Here is a 24,404-nt window from a genome sequence, read left to right as displayed (position 1 = left end):
ACCAATAGAATCTGGCAAACGTCAATTATTTTAAATATAGCACAGCCAGCTACACCAATCTCAGCACAATATAACAGCAAATTACATAACTCACTGAAGTCTCTGAAAATATGTCCTTGCCAGCTGAGTGCAGGCACATAAGGAGCGTAGGAGGCACTTTTGATAGGTGCTTGTCAAAATCCGGGTCGTGTGCCCTCCTAAAAATCCTCTAATTGTTCATCGATAATCACTACTTTCCCAAACAATACCAAGTAACACCATATACATTTTCATAGACACAAGGACAGGCCATGCAGAGGTGTGCTTTATCCCTGAACGGTGAGGTTCACACAGACAGGACAGCACACATCGTCAGAAAGGCAAGAGGTGTCAACTGAGAGGGCAATGAGGCAGGCATGCACTGCTAGTAGAAAGGGAGAGACCCGCCTTTATTCACATAGGGAGTGAAAGTGGTTTGCGCTAAGAACGGCCCGGGGAATGCATTCAATCATGGGGAAAGGAAACTGCTGAGATGGAGGGTACACTGACCGAAAAAGGGAGCATGCAAATCCACTACTCTAGACAAGCAAACCAACAACAACGGATGGTTGCCCGGAGGTCATAATGTGAGTCAGCAATAGAGACAGAACTGGAGAGTTTGGGGATGGAACGAGGAGTGTTGTTGAGGGAATGGAAAGCAATTCATTCTCAAGGGGACGGATTCTGTCATAATATAGTAAGCGAGTAGAAGCTCCTGTCAGTCAAGTAAATGGAACTAAGGTTAAAAGGCTAGGGCGCAGTGAGCCCCAAGAGACAGCTTGCTTAAGTGGTTAATAAAAAGAGAGCCTGCGGGAGCCAGAAATTGACAGACACTGGCCACCGGAAGCACTACTTGGTCCAGGCTCCTTGGCAGGACGAAGACTCAGAAGCCCAGAAGGCAGACTGATGCTAGGAGGAGGCACTGACTAACGGGAATCAAGAAACAATAAGGATGTGAGAGCCACATGGGAGCCAGCCAATGGTATGTAACGGGTGGGCTCTAAGCCCCTTTTAAGATTTTATAAAGATTTCTTTTTTTAAATACAAGAGATGATGCAAGGTGAAACCTAAAAAAATTGATATTACTGATGGTGGACTGTCTCGACAAAATAAAAACACTAGAATGATAATGTATATGTGGAAATGCGTCATCATGCATACACAAGTATGCATCAGGACGCTACGGCAGCCCCAGCATGAAAAAGTATATGTGTGCATGTTTCATCATGCCCAAGTCATGATGCAGTATCCATTTAAGCTTTTTTTAATTGGCCAATTTTCTAAGATGGCCAATGTCTATATTTCAGTGGTAAATTTAAATAAATATATGTTTACAACAATGTGAGTTTATAGAATGGAGTAGCCTGGTAGCAAACTCCAACTGCGAAGTCCACCTAAAAAGTTAAATAAAATAAAGGGCATAGAGGGGTGTGGGAGCAACAGAGGAGTAGAGTTTGAGGAAGAAGAGGTTAGAGGGAGTGAATTAACACCATCGATAAGAAGCATTGGTGACAGATATACAAGAGAATAACGGAGGGGGATCAAATTATTAAAACAAAAAACAAAAACAAAGTGTGTAGGTCAGGAAGTGTGGAGAGCCAACGCGGAGCTCTGGGAGGTTGGAATGTGAAGGAAGATTTTTGGGGGGTGGAGGGGGGGTGGGGAGGGAGGGAGGAGGGGGAGAAAGCAAGAAAATACATACACTCCCATTGAATTCTATAGGGAAATAACAGTTATATGAATTTAAACAGTGGAAGGATCCATATCATTCAATCAAAAGGATGGTAAAGAAACTATGCCCTAGTGAAGGGACAAATGCAACAAGAGGAAGGAAAACCATCAAAACTTGGTGCCAATGATAAGCAACAGGCTGATCGAAAGCCCACTGTAAGTATTGGTTACTCTGCACAAAATTGGTATTTTGACAACAGACAGCTAAACCTGCAAGCAGGCAAAACATAAAAATAATTATTTGCCTTCAGGGTCCGTTAACATCGATTAAATCAAAGCTGAATGTGTGTCCAAAAGCCCTGCAAATCCTCAAGCGCATCTTCATGCTTTATTTGGATGGTCCATTTTAATAATGCTAAGAAGCAGCAAGTTTGCTGCGTGCTGCTAAATGGAATATATATATAGATTTAAAGCTCACTTACCAGTCAACACTTGAAATGCTTGTGTATCCTAAGAGGTTACGCAAATTTAAATATGGCCTCTTTTAAAAGTACCCTATGTAAAAAATAAAAAATAGGAATCTAATGGCTTTTCTGCTAATGCACTTCTCACGCTGCAAAAACATACTGCAGAGGTAGTTACAACATTTTAACCTTCCAAAGGACAACCTGGTGATAATTAATAGTTGGTTGCTCTTCAGGGTCTCCCCCCTGCCCCCCATACAAATATACTTTTGGGAGGTTGTAGGGGGTATGGCGAGCGATGCGTCTTTCTACTGCTCGAGACAGCCTGCGTTGGTCACCTTTTCTTTTAATACACACCCAACATTAAAGAGGTGTTTTTGTTTGAAGAAAAAAAAAGCATAGCATTTCCTCCTTGTGATCCTCACTGCTCCTCTGCGTGCATTCTTCAATTGAGATTCTGCTCCTCCCTGGTATGTCAACTTCAGTCCTATCATCCAGCTTTCCTGTCAACAGTCTCAGGATCTGTGGGAACCTTTGAGCTCCACTTTTGGTACGTTCACTTAAAACAAGACAAGCATAATGAATGCAAAAATCAAAATGAAGAGATGGCATTTATTAACTCTGGTAGCATTTCATCATGCGAGACTGACACTGGTCCCCGCGGACATTTCTCTTCCGGGTTCACGAACTCGTTCTAATTCATGCTGTACGCGCAAGGACGGTTACCGGAGTAGGTACGTGTTTTTATGAGCACTTACTAGAACATCACATTCCACCGAATGTGGGGTTGTGCACGCATCTATTGCACACTAATCGTTCGATACGGCATGAAGCTCACCGACTTAATTCTGAATAACAGCTTATGACCGCAGTGTTTACATGCTTTCACGCTTTCGGGTGTTGACTTTTTCACCTTTCATGACTTTCTGTTTTCTATTTCTATCTATTGGAAATCTTGAGCGCATTTATTAGATTTTAACGTGCACGTCTATGCACATGTTGACATTCACTGGTTTGGTTGATTCGGAAACGCAAGATTGTTTAATGGTTCTGGTAACCTTTGACCCCTTTTTCACCATGGACTTTATCTATTTCATCAGTAGTGTAGTGTAGTGTATTACACTTGCCATAGTGATATGACATATGAGGTTTTCGATGATGTATTTTTACGTTTGATATTGGACTATAGTATGTGGTGATGCATCCATCAGCTCCTGGGACATTTTATGTATTTGTTTCTTTTAGGAAATTCCCCCTGACGAAGGGCTAGACCCGAAATGCATTGGGGAGTCAATTCTACTCTGCATTCTGTTTACAACATGATTATGAAGTGATTTGTAATATGAGAAGTATCATATGAAGGAGAAACATTGAAAAAGAAAAACAATTCATTACATTTCCAAACAGAAATCTACACGGACGAGATTCTTTGAGTACTTGATTTTCATGCTTTACGCGCATTGATCGCCAATATAGTGTGCTTATGTGAGTTTGTCCTTTCCCTGTAGGAGGGCGTTTCTACTTGACTATTGTTTACACCTCAGTGGATCAGGAGGTGGCACTCACTAGCACCCAAGCAATATTATTTTTGAATAATTCTATAGTTGACATTGGTTATACTTAGGAGTGCGACCACTCCACATTTATTTGCAGTGTTATCCTGGACTATTCTCAGTCCACCCCACTGGACCCCCACAACCTAGCTCTTCGGGAATCCAATCCCCTGGTCATTCAGGGCTACAACGCCCATCCCCACCTCCCACCAGGGTTTAGATCACCCTCTGGTTCCGATGAGGAGCCAGAATTAGGTTCTTGCCCATGGCATCCTTCGCCTTGTGGCACACAGCCAGGCACATCCATGGGGAGTACTTTCCAGGTGCCCTCTGACATGTCAGATATAGAGGTAAACAATCGTATAAGAACGGAACGCCCCCACCCCTCCCTGGAGAGCAAGGTAGCACTCACCTCTGAGCTAGATAAACACCAGGCTACCTTCCTATGGAAGTACATGCGTGACCCCAAGAAGGGGATTGACCAATCCTGGCAGGCTTGCCAGGATAAGTTTCTGGATATTGCAGGCCCCTTTACCTGCATCCTGGATATGGCAGAGGACACCAAGGCGTCTGGGACACTGATTTCCACCAAGGTTCTATTAAGTTGGGCTCAGCAGGCTGTCATCTTCCATGGGAACACCAACTGTGCAATCTCCACCTCCGTGAGACAGATTGCACAGGTGATGGGGGTGTGGTCATCCTCCATACAGGCCATTTTCCCAGGCCCCCTTTATTATCTAGCCCTCCAACACTTGAAGGCCTCTCACCTTAAGAAGGGCCTCACATATTCCCTAGAGGTTCCTCTCTTGGAGCAGGCTCGGGCGTAGAGTCAGTGGTGGTTGGCTCATATGAAGGCATGGAATGGCCGGACGATCTTCGGTTCGCTGCCGGACCTGGTGATAGAGTTCAACGCAAGTGGCATGGGCAAGGGGGGGGGGGGGGGGGGGGGGGGGGGGTGGCAAGATGTGGGAACTTCACCACGGGAGGAAGATGGTCCTCGCAAGAAGACTATCAAGTGCCTCAAACTCCTGGTGGGGTCGTTCTCAGTCCGGTGCTGGACCAAGGATCTGGCACAATGCTGCATCTAGCACAAGATGGACAATGTGGCGGCAGTGTGCTACATAAATTACCTTGGCGTGTACCCAGACCAGGAATCTCTTGCATCTGGCACATAGTTTCTTAATTATTGTTTGGAAAATCAAGTCTTGGTGGCGGCAGGGCATCTCCCAGGTGTGTCCTATCAGGTAGCAGATTGGCACTCCTAACATCTTTAGGATGTGAGCATCTACCGTTTGCATCCCTCGTTGTTTCAAGCCCTTCACAACAGATGGGGCCCATTCTCAGATTTCTTTGCCTCTCGCTTGGACCACCAACTCCCATTGTTCTACAGTTGGCATCCTGACCCAAAGGCAGTGGCCACAGATGCCTTCCTTCAGGACTAGCAACCCGATCAGGGATACTCCTTCCCTCCATTCATTATGATCATGTGCCCCTCGGCTCAGGTCAGGAGACGGATGGCGGGGATCGTCCTAGTGACTCCGACTCGGAAATCGCAAGTCTAGTAGCCAGTTCTACTGGAACTTTCTTGGGATTCTCCAATCCTTCTACCCCTGTTTCCGGATCTCCTCAAGGATCTGGAGGGAAATTTCCATCATCTGGTCATTCAAGGATCTTTGTCGCACATGGCATGTAGGATTGCACGGAAATTTGGAAAGCTCAGCCTTCCGCGAAAGGACTTGGATACCTCCTCTCGAGGGCATGGCCGACAGCACCATCACACTCTACAAATCAGCGTGGTCTAGATTGCTGGGTTAGGGTCAACAAGGACATAAGGACCCCGTGGGGACAGATGCTTTCCACATTCTGATTTTCCTCATCTCCCTGGCATCAGAGGGACTTACATATAACTATATCAACACTTTCAGGTCTGCAATTTTCTGAGGGCCACTCACCAGTCGGTGACCATCCAGTTTGTGACATCCCCTGGTGCAGAAACTGTTGAGAGGCATCCGCCTACCCCTTCCACCGGAACCCAGAAATTCTGTCCCATGGGATGTTTAAAAAAAAAAGTCCTTAACATGTTCTTGCCCTGGCGATCCAGCAAATACCTCTCATGGAAGGAGCTTTCGGCTAAACTGGCCCCCCCTTCTCTGTTTGTTCTCATGTCAACGAGTCTCCAAAGTAATGGCACCGGACCGAACAATTCAAGCTTTTACCGTGGACAGGATTACTTTCCATATCTCATGACGCACAAAATGCAATTCTCGTGTGATTACTTACCACTCCTTTCCAGATTTTCCAAAACGATGCATTGTAAGGTGCATAAAGAGCTATGAGACTATGGCCGCAGACATCCACCCACATGAAGTGAGAAAGCTCTTGAAAGCTCCGAGGAAACCATTATGAGCAGTCTCTTCTCCTACCATTGCCAGATGGGCTTGATGGGTCATGCAAGAAGCTGAAATAGATATCAAACTGTTCAGGGCTCACTCTGTCAGAGGGGCTATGGCGTTTTCCCTCAGAGTCAGTTTAGAAAATATCCTCAACGCAGAGGACTGATACTCAGACTACTTTTAAAAAGGTTCTACATCAAACCAGTCCCAACTATGGCTTTGCTGGTTGTGGATAAGCTTTAAACCAGCGTAATCCTCGCTTCTGGTCGAGACATAGAATGAAAAATGTCATAGCTATCGTAACAGAAAGTTTTAATTCTATTAAGGACATGGAGGCGAAGATTAACCTGCCTGGTATTACATACTCCAGTCCTAACAAAGGAGAACTACGTACGAGTAGGTATACTAACCGCGGCACAAATTTTTTTAATGAGTGGGCGGGGCCGCATCAGCCAACAGACGTGCGCAGCACTAGCCAGGTAGTGCTTGTGACGGCCGTTGGCCTACGCACGCAGGGAACGGGTTAATCAGTTGAGATTAATCTTGTACAAAGAGTTTGCCTGAATTGTGATGATGAGGCCTCCGGATGGTTGTGTTTTGTATGAATATTCCGGATATGGGTTCATACAGCTCAGCTCATTTTTTTCTAGGATGGGATGGGTTGAAATGGGATTAAAGACATCACTATCCACCTGCAATTGCATGACGAAAAAGGCGGAGATGACCGCAACAAGGGAGTATGGAGAAGCTATGGATTCAAATGTCCTGACAGTGTTAAAGTTTTAACTGCAACTACTTCCCCAATGGTTGTGGAAAATGAAGTCTTATTGTTTTCTATAATGGCTGCTGTTGCATGGAGATGGAACAGCAAAATCCTTGCCTCTGTGTCCTTAATACAACAAACATTTCTAGCTAGGAAATTTTTCATTAGCCAGATTATTATTCTTTGAAAGCCCAATCACATATTTTTGCGATCGGGTTTGTGTGGCCCTAACATCACATAGAAACGGCTGACAAAATGCAGAGGTAACACTTTCACATCCATTTAAAACAAAAGTTTGTACATACTTTCAATCTACGTTAAGACAGACGACAATTCACCAGTGAACAGGCAGAGCTCAAATAAAAATATTCGCTATTTCGTCATTTCCTTGTTTTCTCCTCAATAGCGCAAACAATTTCCAGTCTACACTCTTTGCAACCTAACAGCCCCTGATAATTTCACAGGAACCTGCTATTCCTCCATGTCCATCTACCTAACAATAAACCCTTCCAAAGACTCAACAGAAACACCACCACAGGTAAACTACCATCTCACCACTCAGAACTCTCTAACTGCAACACTTAATCCTCACACTAATCCATGCTATTATCGAACTGCAGCTCTACACATCATTTACCTTACCAATGCATGTTGTGCCTCATCAGATTGCTACAGCCCACAGATAATCCAATTAAAACTCACTTCCACGCAAGCACCTATCCCAGTGATACAACCCATTAATGCGCTCTCAAAAAGCTGTGTGACCTTTTCTTCTCCAAAAACAAAGCAGCACAAAACCCAATTCCTCGCCTCTAGCCATCTCTCAATACGCTTCAATCAAAAATTAAACAAAATGCCTCTGTAAAAAAATAAACTCCGTTAGCCTGAACTAGAACTACATAAACACTGTAGCACAACCTTCTTTCCCACTCACCCTCGTGCTCTATCAACCATCTGAAATTTTCAACATAGTCAACTGCAGAAGCCTTTTTAGGTCTCACCTGACTCAGCGCATGCGCTGGTCTGGCGAGACTTATTGAGAGGGCTCCAAAAAGTACTACCAGGCCAGCCTAGAGCTGCAGTGCATGTGCACGCGCGCCGCGATTACTTTCACGGCCGCTTCGATGTTTGATCGCGATCACTTTTGCAGCTGTACGGCCGCTTGGCATAGCCAATAGGTCTCGCTTTTGGGACCTTATAAGTATTCAGTTATGCAACTGTTGCATGGCTAAACACATAAGGTCCCAAAGGCGAGACCTATTGGCTATGCCAATGCTTGTTAATAAAGGCAGCACTCTGCTGTTGCTTATTCTCCCACCATAACTGATCCTACACGGTGTCATGGTATGAAATAGTGTGCACCAACCAGCAGCCTGTGACATCCTATGCCCCTGTGTGTTGTCTCTCCTGATCTTCTAGCTCAAACAGAGGAAATCCTCTTACTTTGGCTTTTCCTTCACAGACTCGCAAACTCTGGTTCTGCCCTACTGTAACCCCGGGGACTAGAGCAAATAAACAGTCAAACTGCAAACAAACAATGGATGGCCATACGCTACTTGACTGTAATTCCTCTAAGACGAGAATAATTTATTTCGCCTCTACTCCACCATTTACACATCAATTATTTTTACAAAACAGCTTACATAACCCTGGTTTGCATTAATGCTTATGTGGGGCAATCTCCACCCCCTCGTGTAGTATTTCCTGTCAAAAAGCTCACCAGCACACAAGTATAAATAAAACGAAATTTCTTTTCAATATATAATAAAGATGAAATGTACTGAACACCAAAGTAAGTGCAATGTTCTTTTGTGCTGACTAATGCAACGTACGTCATCTGTGTTGTGGACAATTACATTACGGAAAACATGAGACAAATGCCTGCATTTAAAGTGTTCAACTGCAGTGTAGTTATTAAAGTTAGGCCTGGGCGGTGAACTTCGCTCCGTTTGCGGAGTTTGTGGAGTTAACTCCGCTTCGCGATGTGCAGCAAAATGTTATCCCCACTTGCGAATGGTAAGTTTGTGATCGCGAACAGTAAGTTTGCAAGCTGGCACTTGGGTAGAAATTATACCCGAGCGGCAGAAATACCAACACAAACTGCAGTTCACACTGCACTCCGATATGCAATTTCATCTCAAATACGACAGACAGATTTCCATTGGATGAAATGAAAACAAAGATTAGTTCATGGAGCAATGAACAATATTTTGCTTGGGTGGAACATGTTTCCACTGCATGAATTATTTTTTCACTTTCTAAACTGGCCAATTTTATCTGCAGAAAAAAATACAACACAATTTTAATGTGGCTGTCCTATTTAGTAACAAATCAGCTGAAATACAAACTAAGTTGTTTATTCTTACATAGGTACTTATTGAATGTAGTTACTTACAAAACACAAAATGAGTTCTGTGAACTGTATGACCTAGGTCTTTTGACATTACTGGTGTAGACAACCTAAAGATTTTGCAACTCGGGAGCTAGAAACCAAGCACAGTGGTTCTGGTTCAAAAGGTCTGAGGAACCAAAACACTAGCATCACATCAGCCATTTTCGGTCTCGTCTACGATACTGCATTGTAAATACCATAGCACAATAATTGTTTTCAAAAGCAGATAGGATGACCACAGAGTACTTTCTGTGCAGTGATTATTATACTAATAGAGCGAGGTTCATACCAATAGTTACTCTGGCAGTTGATTCAACTTCCAAGACCCACAGTGAACAGATTACTATATGGGGAAGATTAAGATGAAAACAGTTTTCCTCTCATTATCTTGTGAAAAGCTAGATGTTCTGAACCACCACACAGATAACAGAATTCAAGAGGCGGATAGATAGTCTGACAGGGTAAAAAAGTACGCCTGTGGAGTCAAAGAATGATGGAGAGGGAATCTTCAGAAGTGTTGATAATATTGCAGACTGAATAGGGAGTAAGCCCCAACACTAGTTATGAGAAACAGGGGTCTTGGCCTAAGACAACAAAAGTAAGAAATTGGCTATATTTACTACTTGCTTGCTGATGTTAAGAAAGATGAAATGTGTAGTCTTTTTTCACCTATATGTCACTGAAAGGCAATTTCAGGATGCAATTCATGAAGTTCTAATGAACTAGGTGTGGATGGCTGCAGAGAAAATGAGCGATGGCGACAAATTGCAGGACTAACTGTTTATTCTATTTACTGATGGTTTAAGTGTCACCTATGCAGGCTGCATCTGAATGTCTAACATGCTGGGTTATTTTTGTCTTCGAGAACTATCGAGTTCATGGTTTACAAAGATTTCCAGAAACTTTTTAGTTGAAATCATTTAGTTTATTCCATGTCCCAAGATCGAATGGGCCACAATCATATCCCACACGGTTTCCGGTTCTATATTGCAGCTAAAATGTTGCCAGAGATGCCAGGCAGCAATCATTAAGGTTGCATCAAATATCCTAGGTGTGTTTGTCAGGTCTTGAGAATCAACACAGCATTTTGCCAGCTACCCTCAGGTACAGTAGGAACAATATGACTGCAAGGTAAGGTGTGTGTGGTCATTTCATTTATGGGATTGACTAACCTAGAAACCTAATGTAGGGGTACTTCAGGTTAGTTTTCAGTACCTTTAAAACGAAGGTGTGTGCTTAGTCAGGGGCGTGGGATGCCAGGACATATTGTCTGGCTGGGGTCATGGACAAGTATTCATGGTTATTATGTTCTCTGCACATGTAGGCCAGCCCACTCAGCACATTACCTTTGGCTGACAGTTTACAATATCACAGTATGGATAGGTTGATTGACTACTGCTAAGGCAAGGTTTTGCAACCTTATGCAGAAGTTGTTGAAACTTGTATATATGATTCATTAATTTAAAGCCCTTACAATTAGGGCAAGCACCCAAAGGAAATGCAGCAAGCTTTTAGCTCAGCTTGCATTACTCACAGTGGATACAGTATAAGTACTTGCAAAAAATTCAATTTGGGGCTATTTAAAATGGTCCTAGAATGCTCCCTGAGTGCATGCATACATGTGAAAACAAGATTGGAGATGGTTTGCTTTCAAAATAAAATACACACATAAAATTGTGCAACTTGGAAAAAAGTTTTGCTAGACCAATGCGCAGCTTTACATTCTATGTCTCCATGACATGGTTTAAAGAAAATGTGGCTGATACATGCCAATATTAAAAAATTATAATAACGAAGAATAGGTGGTAAGCAATTATACACATTATGGCTGACATTAAAATAAATTAGGGGCCTAGTCAAGAAAAATGCACCTGAAGTTAGATATCCTTGAATTGGAAAGATTTAGGACTTTCGGGTATTCACAAGTGTTTCTAAAAGTAGGTCTGAAAATCATATATCTAGCAAAGTTTTGTGAATTCAACGTTCTCATGAGCAAATATACACATTAATATTTGCTCACATGAAAACCTGCTGAGCGATTGCAAATAACACTTTACATAAACATCCTATTTTCCCATCATCGAAAAAGGGGAGGGGTGGGAACAAAACAATCTAAGCTATTTTGAAACTTCAAAAACACATAAAACAAAAAGGCCCACGATTAAACTGGCTTGCATCTCCACCTAGACGCCACGATAGGGTATTTTCTTAAGCATCAGCAAGCAGATATTTCTTCTTGACCTTAGCAGGAGTTACTGTTGGAAGTCAGTGGTTGCATACAGCCTACAGTTTGGTCTGCCCATCCAGCTGCTTCTCCGGCATTTATTTAGCGGTTTTTGAAAAGCGCCAAATATCCGGAGATAAAGGGAAGGCCGTGACTTACAAATCTCCAGAAAGGACCTTCAAACATTCCCTTCTTGATGTACCTATCCGTGAAGTCGTCTCCAGTTCATCAAATTTAATTGGCTGAGACACTTTCCTGTTATCTCCTTCCTGTTATCTCCTTCCTTGCCCGACTGCCCAATCCTAGAATATACACGGTCCACTGCTTTCATTTACTTAGACACTCATCTTTACTTAATTACAAGCAAGAACGTTTTTGGACTCTATAAGAATTCTGCAACAGACTTTTGAGGTTCAATAACGTTAAGTTACGAGCCAATGAGCATTCAAACTTTAAATCGCCACAGGCTAATGTGAGCTGATTTAGCAATCTGGAAAGGATTGCAGAAGAACACACTTGAATTATGTGACAAGGCTAGTTAGGCCATGCATGCATTAGTAAGTAAACAATTTCACAGAAAACAGAATTATGCTTTCAACTTTCAAAGGAAAGCAACACAAGAGCACTATATATATATATATGTGTGTACAACCTGCGTGGAGACGTTTACATATGTGACATGTGGCAGCATGATTTCTGACAGAGGGGTGTCAAAAAAAGAATGGCTTGACAGGCGGTAAACAAGGGGGTATTAGCTACCAGAATGGATGGGGTAGCGTCTTCTTGGTCGGGATGAGAGGCATTTAATGGATTGTGGCTCGAGCATATAAGCAATGCCCTAAGAAATAGAATCATACACCCCTTCACAAATGTCTAGGCCTTCAAGAGAGGTTGGTCAAGGAAGCTGGGAAGAGAAGGTGGGGCTCTCCTGCAAGTAGATGCATGTTTTTTCAATTTCTGGCCTTTTATTCGGAGCTATTTAGCTGGGGATCAGCAGGTCTTTACTTTTCTGCAAGTAGTTACTGTTACTTCTAAACTGAGTTTTAGTATTCCGCTTTTGCATTGTTAGACTCGGACAAAATAGATGAAAAAATATATTCTACTTTCATGGCTAGGCAAAGCATACGAGTTGAATTAATTACTACTATTTGGCAATACTTCTGTGGCACAAGTCCAGTGTATTTTTTTTTAAATATGTTTATGGAAGGTTCAAAATCACTGCATACTTGGAGTATTGTGAACATCAAACCTTTAAATAAATCCTTCCATCAAAAAGAGTCAGTGCCCACGCCATGATCCTGCAAAAAAACGTTTGTGTTTCTAGAATAAGAATGGTGCATGAATGGTCAAATTATTTCATTGCATTTAGGTATCTTGCACATTGATCGGTCATCCAATAAATTGAAATTTAAGATCTAGATAGAGATGGCCAATATGTTGGCTTTAAAACATCCCCTGGGCATTATTAGGAGCATGGACAATTTTTGCATCTTAGAAGGGTTTACATGAAGCACATAATCCCCTCGAAGGAATAAAGACGATGGCCCACATTTACATATGCAAAAGAAACAATTGATGGGCGGAATGCTGGACAATGCAAACATTCACCTCCAGTCACAAGGATCTGGGTTAAATCCATCATTCTTTTGCTCACCACATCACCCCAGTTTAGACCCAGCCAAATGCAAATCAGTCTTGACCCGGTTCCTTGTGGAAACAGTCCAGCCCGAACTGCCAAGCCAGGTCTTACCTGGACCGGAAACAAGCATCCTGGGACCGGTTTGAGGGCATCACCCTTCATCAGCCAGGCTAGCTTGAATCCAGTGGTGTAGTGGCCACATTTACAAGCACTTTGCATTACTTTTTAATATAACCCCAATACTAAGTGTAGGTGTGGTATTTACATTCCAACACAAATCATGATTTGCAGTGGATTGAAACCAAAAGCAATACAAAGCTGCACAATGTGCTGCCTTGTGCTACTTTACGTCAAGGGGGCGTTCAATGGGTGGTGAATGGGTCTTCCCATGCAACGATCGTGGGTTTTGACACAAATCCCCATCTACAAGGAACTGTAGACAGGGATTTGTGACAAAACTCTGCGCCTCCTTGAGGCAGGTCTGAAGAGGAGAAATCTTTTATTCCACCTTGTTTTTCTCTCTATGCATGTGTGCGGCATTCTACTGCAAATATACAAAGTGAGAAACATCTTAAAGCATAGTTTTTGTACTGAAAGGGACTCCTTCCAATAAAAACTATTCCTCTCACAACGCAGTCACCATTGCACAGTGTCGCAAGGGTGTCTTCGCTGGTGCATAGCAGCCAAAAGTTAGTGCACGGAGAGAGCAGCACATCGCCACATCTTAGTAAATATGGCGCTGTTCTGCTCTCACCTGTTCCCATACCTTAGCAACTTTACTTGCTGTGTTGCACGCTTTTTTTGTAGGACTGGGCCAATCTATTCTCGGAATGACTTGAAGACAACAGAACAGATAAAGCAGCAGAACTGTAAGGTCATTTGTTATTGTCGGTAAGGATTAGTGGCACAACATCCTGCTGCATCAAAAGCCTTCAAATCATCAAGATGGGGCGGATACCGGAAGGCAGCACGTGTTTGTTGCACAGCTGGATAACACTAAAGAGTGAAGAGCACAATCAGGTGGACGGGATAAGCAAGGAGGGCTTATGCAATCACAGTCACAATCAACCAGATCATGGTTACCACCTTAAATACAGCAGCAGTAACACATTGGTCAGAGTAAAACTAGTTTGTACACTACCCAAAACAGGCAGCATTTAATTCCCGATACTTTAATGCACAGCTACATAGAAATAAATGTTATCCAAGCATCGTAAACCCTCAACTTGTCAGTGAATAATAATAATATAGCAAGAGGCCTCCCGAGAAAAGGCACTGCTGAAGAATACAAGGGGTATGGATTTCTAAATACTATAGTTGAAAGAACACTGAGGAAAAACCTTTGTACTGCACAACTGTGCACACTAAGGAAATAAAATTGCCTTTGGACAAAGTAAACGAGGGCAACTGTAAAAAAGACCACAACAGGGATGGAAAAAGGCAAGAAAAAATAACCTATTTAAAATGTGAAGCGTGGGCTTTGATAAAAGTCTTGGCACACGTGCAACCACAGAAAACTGCTGACACTGTATTTACTACAGGGAAGCCGCCCTTGCAAAAACGACTTGCAAGATCAATAGAATTCATCACAAGAACCACTAAGCACGAGAGCGAAACCATAAAATCACTTTGAACAACTAAACCACTGCTTTAAATGAGTTAGCCTGGGTGAGTCATGCTTTGCTTTTAATGCCTAGGCCTCAAAGAGCTTCGTGGTGTACTGGAGTCAGAAGGTTCTCGGGTTAACGCAAGAGGAGAAGCTTAAGTGACCTTTCCAGTCGTGGACACCCCACCCCCTAAGAGATTATTAAATTCTTACACTCCATTTCTGTCGGTTCGACTTTGAGATAACACCTTGCCCACCCGGAGCTCACACTCGCCAGCAACATACAAATATCACCCTACTTGTTCAAGAAAATAGTGTGGGAACTCGCTGACCACTGCATCCAACAAACAGCCAGTCATGTAACTCAGTATTTTGCGGATTGGGGTTTACAAACACAGTGGATTTGTTTAACAGAGTTTCAGAACACTGTCAGACACCGCTTGTAAAAAGCCAAATTCAAAAGCAGGCATAAGTAAAGGTGGGGTTCAGCTAACATATTAATAGTTGAAATAGTTCTATCCACCACGGCTATGCATTACGACATACATCTTGGGAAATTTTTGATAAAATCACCATCCAAACCAATTACATACGACTTAGGCCATTAAGATGTCTTGAAAGCCAGTTTAGCCTAGCCTATTTAATTATGTAGAAACTGGATAAGAAAACCAGCATTGGCAATGTCCAATGGTCTGGCCTTGGCAAGCAAGCAACATTTATTTTGTTTATGCATTTATCTGTATAGCAAACATTGGTACTTTATTTTGCATATTGCATAACATTAAAAATAAAGGAGTGACCTGAAGTGCACTATTTTAAGGGAGCTCTGCCATGTGATCAAGCAAAATGCTGTCACTCGCAGTGCAAGAGAGCAAATGGGTGAAATGTGCTGTTCCACTGCAACATGGGTATGATGAGGCGGGCAAAGTGAAAATATGAAAGACACCTGAACAGACAAATGAATGAGAGTGCTGCTCGAACAGCCCCCCCCCCCCTCCCACCGGTATTCACTTATATTAGTAGCTAATGACAAAAGTCTTATCAAGTCAAAAGGCTGAACGCTGCATGCAATGCAAATCTTGCACTATTATAGCAGGGAAGACATACTGCACCTTTTAAATGCCTCTGGTGCATTCCTCTCACATTCCCCAGGTTGCAAGAGACTTTGAAGGGCTGGATCTTTTAGCTTCTCCTCATAACCTGCCATGAGCCCACTTTTGCTGATCTGAGCCACCAGTCCTCGAATGAAGCCTCCAAGGCACAGCGTATCCGAGTCTTGGGCCCTGCAGAAATGGAAGGCCAGGGCCTGCCGATGAAAACCCCTTTGCAAGCCTGCTGGTGAGCTAGGCCACAATAACTCTGTGATGAGCGCCGTCTTACCACTCCCGGGTCCCCCAACCAACAGCACCCCCCAACCCGCCCCTTTCCCAGAAGGGGCGGTAGTAGCATTGTTCCCAGAAAGAGACCCAGGAGATGGATCCACACCCGCGCTGCTACAGCAGATGTTTTTTTCCTGGAGGCAGTGCTGAAGTTTGTGGAACACCCACTCTCTACAGTAAAAATGTTTCCCATGCAGCAAACTTGTTTGAGCCATTTTACCGTGCTCTTTCATTCCTGAGCTGCTTCATCAGTAGCTGAAAGCACGGTCAGCACCTTTGATCAAGGCAGCTCCAACTGCAGGTTTCAAGGCCAGCCTCGATTTATCTCAGTGTGGAATCCGCCAAGTAAGCACCACTTTCGAGCAATCTGACATGAATGTCAATTTTCCAGCTCCTTTCCATGACTGGATCTGTGTTTCCACTCACAGGCTGCATTGCGAGCAAGGCGCTGCATGCTGCAGCTCATCTGATGAGATGGCAAAGTGCTGTCTGCCTCCCAGGCCTGGTAATGATATTCATATGGCGGAAAACGTCTAAGTCCCACGACTACATCTGATTTCCATATTTCTTTGCAAGGTTCCAGCATGCAGAGGAGACAATACATCTGGAAAACATCAAGCCACATTCAGTGGCCAATTACTGCCTCTTCCAACTTGGGCTTAGTTTGGGTTTTATGGTTATATTCCATAATGTTATGTACTAGAGATGCACATGGTTTCTTTATTATTCCCAAAATTAAGGTTTTCAATACGTCGGGGTTACACTGTGAAGCAGCAAACAAATGCATATGAGCCGCTTCCCAAAGTCGCATTTAAGCACATGCAGAAGCAACAAGGATCCCCAAATTTAGTTGTTCTTAGATGGCAGGGTACATGTAGAAGCACTAGCACCGTCGTAATCCAAAAGATATCAGATCACATTTTGCCAGATCGCATTTTTCCTCCACCAGTCCATAGATTACACAGTTTGTAGTTCATCCGGGAGGTGTGCGCATCTAATGCGAAATGCTGAAAAATAAAGGAACATGTTTAGGTTAACGCCCAACAATAATGAACTGCAACACTGACATGGAAAAGTGTGTGAAATCCCAAAGGTTATACTTTCCACCCATATGAAGTTGCCAGATTTTTGTGATCACAGCCTTCTTCCCCATTCCAAGCTCACATTTCACACGAGGCATACTTAATAGGTTTGTTTCCCGTTCGCTGATTTTTCTCATCCTGCCCGTGTGGTTAGTGGTTACCGCGTGGGATAATTAGCCACATAGACATCCGCACTGAAAATATAAAGAAAGCCAAAGATGGAAGTTTCTGTAGGCGCATCTGGTTACCAGTTTGGCAAGGCGGGCTCAACTGTCCCCTCTGGCAAGGACAATACGGCTAACGGCGGTGGCTAGGTTATACAGACTGCTACACAATAAGTTAGAAACAGTTGAAAAATATTCTAGCTCACATTATCGGTAACTTACAAAATCTGATTGTTCTACGTGGATAGTTAATAGTTATACTTATGACCACGTTTAAAACAATGACTAGGTAGAGAACGTAATTTTAATTTACTGGATGCATTGTAAATGTAACCTGCCCATACATATTTTCAAAGTAGCGCTTGGCTGGTGTCTGTAGTGTTACACCTGGTCTGTAGTGTTACACTAGCTCACAGGGAACATAAACAATATGATTTAAATGCATGTGGTCCAGGTTTCAGGACATGCAAAGTATCAGAACAAAGCTGAGCACCAGATGAAACAAGTCCTGACCACCCCCTTCAACACTTGATTCCCATACTGGCCCCAGCTTGCATTTCGTGTTAAGAACATAAAATGAGGTATGGATGTACTAAGGTTGCCCATTTAAGACAGAACAAAATCAATACATTATGTTTACCTACATTCGAGAAAACCGTAACGCTAAACGGACCCACAATCCGCTCTCACTTAATTATTACATGCTGAAATAGCTGACCATAATCACGCAGAGCACGAGACGCAGATCTAGACAAGCACTTTGATTTTCACGCTTTTCTTTAAAAGTGACAGTAACCGCATTCAGCTATAGAGCTGGACGAGTCGTCACAGGGGCGACTCCGACAGACTATAGGTTTGTCGGAGCGGAGTCATTTCACATATGAGTGAACACATGCACGGAAGGCCGGGCGGCTGGCAAAGTCTGTCTGTGATGTTTTGCACTGTCATTCAATCGGGACGACTCCGTTTTTGCTTTCATTGTCAGATGTTGGACTTCGAATTCAATGACAAACCGTGAGTGGTCAATGCGCCCCCTCCCCCTGCGGCTGCAACCACACAGCACAGTGGCACGGCCAGCCGACCTTGTCCTCACACCCGCTCTAGAGCAAACAGGCGTGACAAGGAGGGGGTGCGAGGTAGCTAGGGGAGGAGCTCTCTGCTACTGAGAAGAGTGTTGCAGGCTGTGTGGGTGTGAAAGGCTAGTGGTGTTTGTTTTGGGTCATTGGGCAGCGTGTGGGCCTCCTGGGACACTGTATTAGAGTGGTATAGTTGATGTCTGACAGTGAAGATTCCCCAGTGTTTGGAGGCACTAAGGTGGGAGATGACTTGTTTTGAGATGCTGGAATGTCCGTTTTCTGTGATCGTTGGGTGAATGGTACAGTGTCTGGGGTAGGGCGACGGTGCGAGTTTTATGGGGTACATGGAAGCATTTGGGGTCAAAGTTTGTGGACGTAGAAACGATAGCCTTTAGGGGTTCTGTGGTATCAGTGCTTGGGTTGCGTGGCAGTGTCTGCAGCTCTAGCTGGTGTGGTATGGTGCCGTTATGCTTGGGGTGGTAGTGCCGTTGGCTGTGGCGGGGTTCAACGATTAGGGCGGTGTGATGGTGAGGTTTGGGCTGCTAGGGTGGGTTGCTGCATGCGGTGGCGATGCCCCTGCGTGCATTGTCAATGAACCCCCACCCCTGACTGCCACAGCATTTGGGGTTCTGTGCCGGCGATCCTGCAAGAGGCTGAACGTTGGAAAGCAGAAGGGGTTAAACATGGGTATGGCCCCTGGCACAATGCAGGAGGTCTCTGCTGACACTCGCCGGAGAAAAACATAAGCAGAGAAAAAGGAGAAGTAGAGTTGGCTTACCCTAAATAGCAGCCCAGTGTGACCTCCTGCTTTTACCCCAGATCGATATTAAGCACAACCCTACCTGCATCCAAGGCTCATCCGTGCTGCTGCTTGCTCCACCGCTAGCGCCCAACACTCTCCTAGCCAGCCGCCTGTTTGGTGGCGGAGGCGCCGCCGGTCTGCGTGCTGCCTGCAGCTGAGCTCCGTCTGCACCGCACCCCCTGCCCTGGGGTCCGCCCAGGCTCTCTCAGTCCCGCCCTTGCAGCAGTGGCACCGCCTCCTCAGACACGTGCTCCGCCCCCAAGCGTCTTCTCAGCCAACACGTTTTCTCTTTCCCTGCCCAACATGGTGGCTACTTGACTGTTCAAAAAGCGCATTTCCCCGTTTAAAATAAAGGGAAACTATTTTTTTACTTAGGAACGGTGCGTAGTTTGCTGTCATACAATCAATACACGCAATTGTTATTTTCTTTGAAAGCAAAAGTGTTTATCGTAAACTAAGCAGATGCTATTTCTTTTTTTGAAGCACCACTTTCAAATCAACGGTATACACTCTTTTTGAAGATGGCTACACTACTGTTTGTATTTGTTCCTCGCTGTTATTGCCTTTTGTGTGTATTCTTGCACAGCTGCACACTTCTTCTCCCATCGCCGCCCAATGGATGCTGCGTACCAGCCCCTTTGACGTCATTCCGTGGCCGAGAAGGAAATGCTCCCGAAGCATCACGGGATTTGTTGTTATAACTAATTTGATACTAGGGCTTGGAGAGTCTGAGGCACGTAGCTGCACTGCCACATTTATAAAGTGCTTACTTCCTCTTTGGGGGCATTGAAGTAGCTGTAAGGGGCAGTAAGTTACACCGTGAAGGTTGTGTGTATGACAGGTGTTGTCCTTGTTCTTGATCCTAAGCGGAAAGTGATTCCATGTTGTGGTCGATGACCGCAGAGGTGCCTTCACCGTGCGATTTTATTTATTTATGTATTCATATTTATGTAGTGCGATGGTAGCCAAAGATGCTTGAGCGCTTTACAATAAAAATAAATTGTTATGGGGTCCAAAATATCTGCTTGTTACTATGTAAAAGTTTTTCAGTTTTATTTTTGTATATCAATAATTATTTTATTTACTTTTAAGAGTTTTATATAGCGCTGGCTAGACCCGAAGGTGTCAGAGCGCTTTACATAAGAAAAACATCGAGTTGCAAGTTACAAGATTTCACATAAATGACAGAATGATTACAAAGTCAAGAGAGGATTGGCTTACTGACTAGATATTATATCCATGATGAAAGCAGTTATGTGGTTTAAATGTGTGAACAGGGATGTGGGTGCAAAAGAAAACTCGACATACCTATGGGCGACTTCAGACTTTTCATGTATGAGATATGATCATAATGAGCTGTATGCACCACGAAAACTGACAGTCTGAAATCGTCGCTGGCCGTGGTCATAAGGGCAGACAGATTCAGGCCTGTCCGATCGCCATCTTGAGGTCAGGCAGTGCTCGGGTGCTTCTTTGTGGTTTGTTTGTATCCTCCGTGTGGGAAGCAGTGCAAATGATTTAACAGGGAGGTCGCGGCCCCGGTCAGAGCAGCTGTTGCTACCCTGATTGCGCTTTTATTACTGAGTAATCCACCATTTTAGTGTCAGGCACCAGGGTCAGGCAAGTTAGAGAGTAGCCGATGAAATGCAGCTAGGCGGGCTTCAGGTGGTTAGGAGATGAGGAGAAGGTAGGTGCTTACATTGGTCCTGTTGAGTGGATGGTTTAAAGCCTGGAGTTGCATATGCAGGAACGCGATCTGGCTTGCTTCCCTAATCGTGCTCATATTGCAGCGCCACCTGCCATTTTAGGGGCAGGCACCAGGATCAGGCAGGCTGGCAATTCACAGCGAGCTGGGCCCATGGGTCAGAAAAGAAAATCTGGAGATGCTTACTCTGTCCTGCCGGATAATAAAGTAAATCTGAAGATGCCCACTCGGTCCCGCCAGGTAGGCTCATCTGTTGTCTGGCTCCGTGACCACCCGATCGCTGAGTCAGGAGCGGTCCCGAGTGCGTGCAAAAGGTCTCATTCTTGCATCACGCAGCCCACATCACTCCCCTGCCGCGTCCATTGCCACAACCATCTGCTTTCTCCGCCTCATTCGCAGAGCGAGATCCGTCATCCTCAACTCCAGTGCGTGTCATGGCTCGGTCCACCCGCCATTCAGCGCATCCCCGAGGCTGCAAGGAGGAAACACGAACGCAGTGTTTCAGGCCGATCGATCACGGAAACCAGCACCGCAGCACACCGGGCGGTTCCTGAGGAGGTGAGCTACAAAGCGCTGACATTCGTGGGGCGCGATCCTCGGTGGATCCGCAGATCCCCAATGGATCATGAACCCGGCCAGCAGAGCCTCCCTACAGTGCAGCCATCTTGCCTGTAGGCTAGAGCTGTACCGCCTTAATATGATGCTTAATATGCCTTTTTAAACATTGATTTTGGATATATAGACTGAATTTAACATAATTGCAATTGAAAAAAAATTCCAATGATGTTCAGAAGTGTGTTTAATAATTAGCTTTAGTAATGCCACATTTATTTGTAAAATGCCATTTTAAGCAAGATGGATACTGAGAGGTGATGGGAGTTAGTATTTGCATTCAATCAAAATTTCAATTAACAGTGCAATCCATTTGACTGCACAATGAAGACCAGGAATTCGTAGCCAAGTTCAACAAGGTTATTACAAATTGTTATTCAAATTCAAATACACAACTCTTAAGACCATACTGTAGAGATACAGAATAACCACTGGAATTCCTAGATGCCTGAAGAAATTGAGGCAAACTAGTATTAAACAAACAAGCAACTCTGTGACAGCAATACAGACTAGTAGTATCAATGCCTGGTGCTCAGAAATTAATCAAAGATTCTCTTGCCTATACATTAGCAATCTAGAATTTAAAAGTCCAGAGGATGGTTAGGAACAAAAGGCTCACAAATCAGGGGATTTCCATAAAGTAAGTCAGGTCAAGACGAAACAGAATCAGTTAGGGATCCGTTAGCAACTCAGAAGCTCAGTCAATAATCTTCTGTGGGTCAGGAATACCTGTTAGTCTAAGCCACACTTAAGCAAGAAATAAAAAAGTGGAAGCATTGAGGTCCACTCTGATAGTGAGGAATCAGGCAAGGTGTCTGCAAGGATTCTGCATGAGAGACCTGCTGGGGCAAAAGGTAGGAAGGGTTCAGCAAAAGCCTCTTTAAAACATCTACAAGAAATCTGTAAGGAATCTGTCCATAAGTCCAGGGGCAGACAGTATATTACAATGTGCAAAATCCACTAAGCAACTCCCCCTAGATCACACCATCAGGGGCCCATTGTCCTCGTCAAATCCCAAAGTTGCAGACTACAACATCGCTGTATTCTCCAGCACTGGACACGAGAACGACACCTCTTTCTCAGACACACGTAGGTTGCAACAATTACTTACTTCTTCTCAGGCTCTTTCCCCTGTCTCTAGTACAGTAACATATCTGTTCTAAACTAACAATGCATGTGAATACCTGCAAGAAATGTCATGTTAGCAGAAAATGAAAAACACTATTTTATGAAATGCAGCATGGTGAAATACAGGTTTACACTGTTAAGTCAAGTTGGACATTAATTCAGTTGTGCACATTTAGGTGCCGATCCCGATCCGGTAAAACCCGGGTACAAATGGTCGTACGGAGCGTTTGTTCCGTCCGACTCGTACCCGGGAAAAACACCTTACAAAATCGCAAGTACGATTCTCACAGAAATACCATTTCCGTACGAGTCGTAAAAAACACCGACCGGCAAAAAAATACATACAAATCTGATTCTGGACGGCGCATACGCGACGTCCGGACGGAGTCAGGCATCGTCTTACGGACCAGCAAGTACGATTCATGCCGACATCACTCCGCACGTAGCATTTTTTACGGGAGCCAAAAACTGCCGGGAATTTGAGGACGACGCGAACAAGGAGCACCGGTACGCGACGGACAGCGATGGACCCCAACCTATGCATCATCCCGGCCCTCATAGCCTACGACCTCGTGTTCAGAAACCGACGCAGACGCCGCAGAAGGTCAGAACAACTCCCAGGTGCTAAGGGGGGGGGGGGGGTGGGGTGCAAGGGGCAGGAAACATAACCCACACCCCACACCCCACAAAATACTAATACATCCTGCACATTAATTACCTCGGGGGGCGTGTCCACCAATCCCACGTCCCGCCACAACGGAAGTGGACGCGTACCCGTCAACACCACAATGGTGGTACGGGACGTACCCACGCCCCTCAGAGCGTGGGTACGGACCGTACCCACGCCCCCCAGAGCGTGGGTACCGCCCGTACCACCATTGTAGTGGTGATGTAGGGGTACGCGTGTACGGACCGTACCCACGCCCCCAGAGCGTGGGTACGGTCCGTACATGCGTACCCCCACATCACCACTACAATGGTGTTACGGACTGTACCCACGCCCCCAGAGCGTGGGTACGGTCCGTACACGCGTACCCCTACATCACCACTACAATGGTGGTACGGACCGTACCCACGCTCTGGGGGCGTGGGTACGGTCCGTACCCCTACATCACCACAACTATGGTGGTACGGACCGTACCCACGCTCTGAGGGCGTGGGTATGGGTCGTACCACGCGTACCCCTACATCACCCCAACTATGGTGGTACGGACCGTACCCACGCCCCCCAGAGCGTGGGTACGGCCCGTACCACCATTGTAGTGGGTGGGTGCCTATCACTCCCAGCAGTGCCCAGACATATGAGGGGTGGGTGCCTATGACTCCCAGCAGTGCCCAGACATATGAGGGGTGGGTGCCTATCACTCCCAGCAGTGGGCAGACATATGAGGGGTGGGTGCAGAGGACTCCCAGCAGTGCCCAGACATATGAGGGGTGGGTGCCTATCACTCCCAGCAGTGCCCAGACATATGAGGGGTGGGTGCCTATCACTCCCAGCAGTGGACAGACATATGAGGGGTGGGTGCAGAGGACTCCCAGCAGTGCCCAGACATATGAGGGGTGGGTGGCTATCACTCCCAGCAGTGCCCAGGCATATGAGGGGTGGATGTCTATCACTCCCAGCAGTGCCCAGACATATGAGGGGTGGGTGCCTATCACTCCCAGCAGTGGACAGACATATGAGGGGTGGGTGCAGATGACTCCCAGCAGTGCCCAGACATATGAGGGGTGGG

General features: G+C 44.9%; 1 protein-coding gene across 1 annotated transcript in view; it reads right to left on the bottom strand.

Annotated features, from left to right (window-relative positions):
- Positions 1-19,404, bottom strand: part of ANKRD50 (ankyrin repeat domain 50) — a 141,087-nt gene extending 121,683 nt beyond the window's left edge. The window contains exons 1-2 of the mRNA XM_085641544.1: positions 19,267-19,404; positions 15,836-17,109 (exon numbers count right to left, since the gene is read on the bottom strand). Of these exons, the coding sequence (XP_085497670.1) occupies positions 15,836-16,335 (500 nt within the window). The 5' untranslated portion in view covers positions 16,336-17,109; positions 19,267-19,404. The remainder of the gene's footprint in view (positions 1-15,835; positions 17,110-19,266) is intronic.
- Between the last annotated feature and the right edge of the window lie 5,000 nt (positions 19,405-24,404).

Source organism: Triturus cristatus, chromosome 2_2 (genome assembly GCF_964204655.1).
Source record: "Triturus cristatus chromosome 2_2, aTriCri1.1, whole genome shotgun sequence".
In the NCBI taxonomy this organism is placed as follows: Eukaryota; Metazoa; Chordata; class Amphibia; order Caudata; family Salamandridae; genus Triturus; species Triturus cristatus.
The sequence above is the reverse complement of the archived record's forward strand: the minus strand, read 5'-3'. Positions and strand labels throughout refer to the sequence as shown.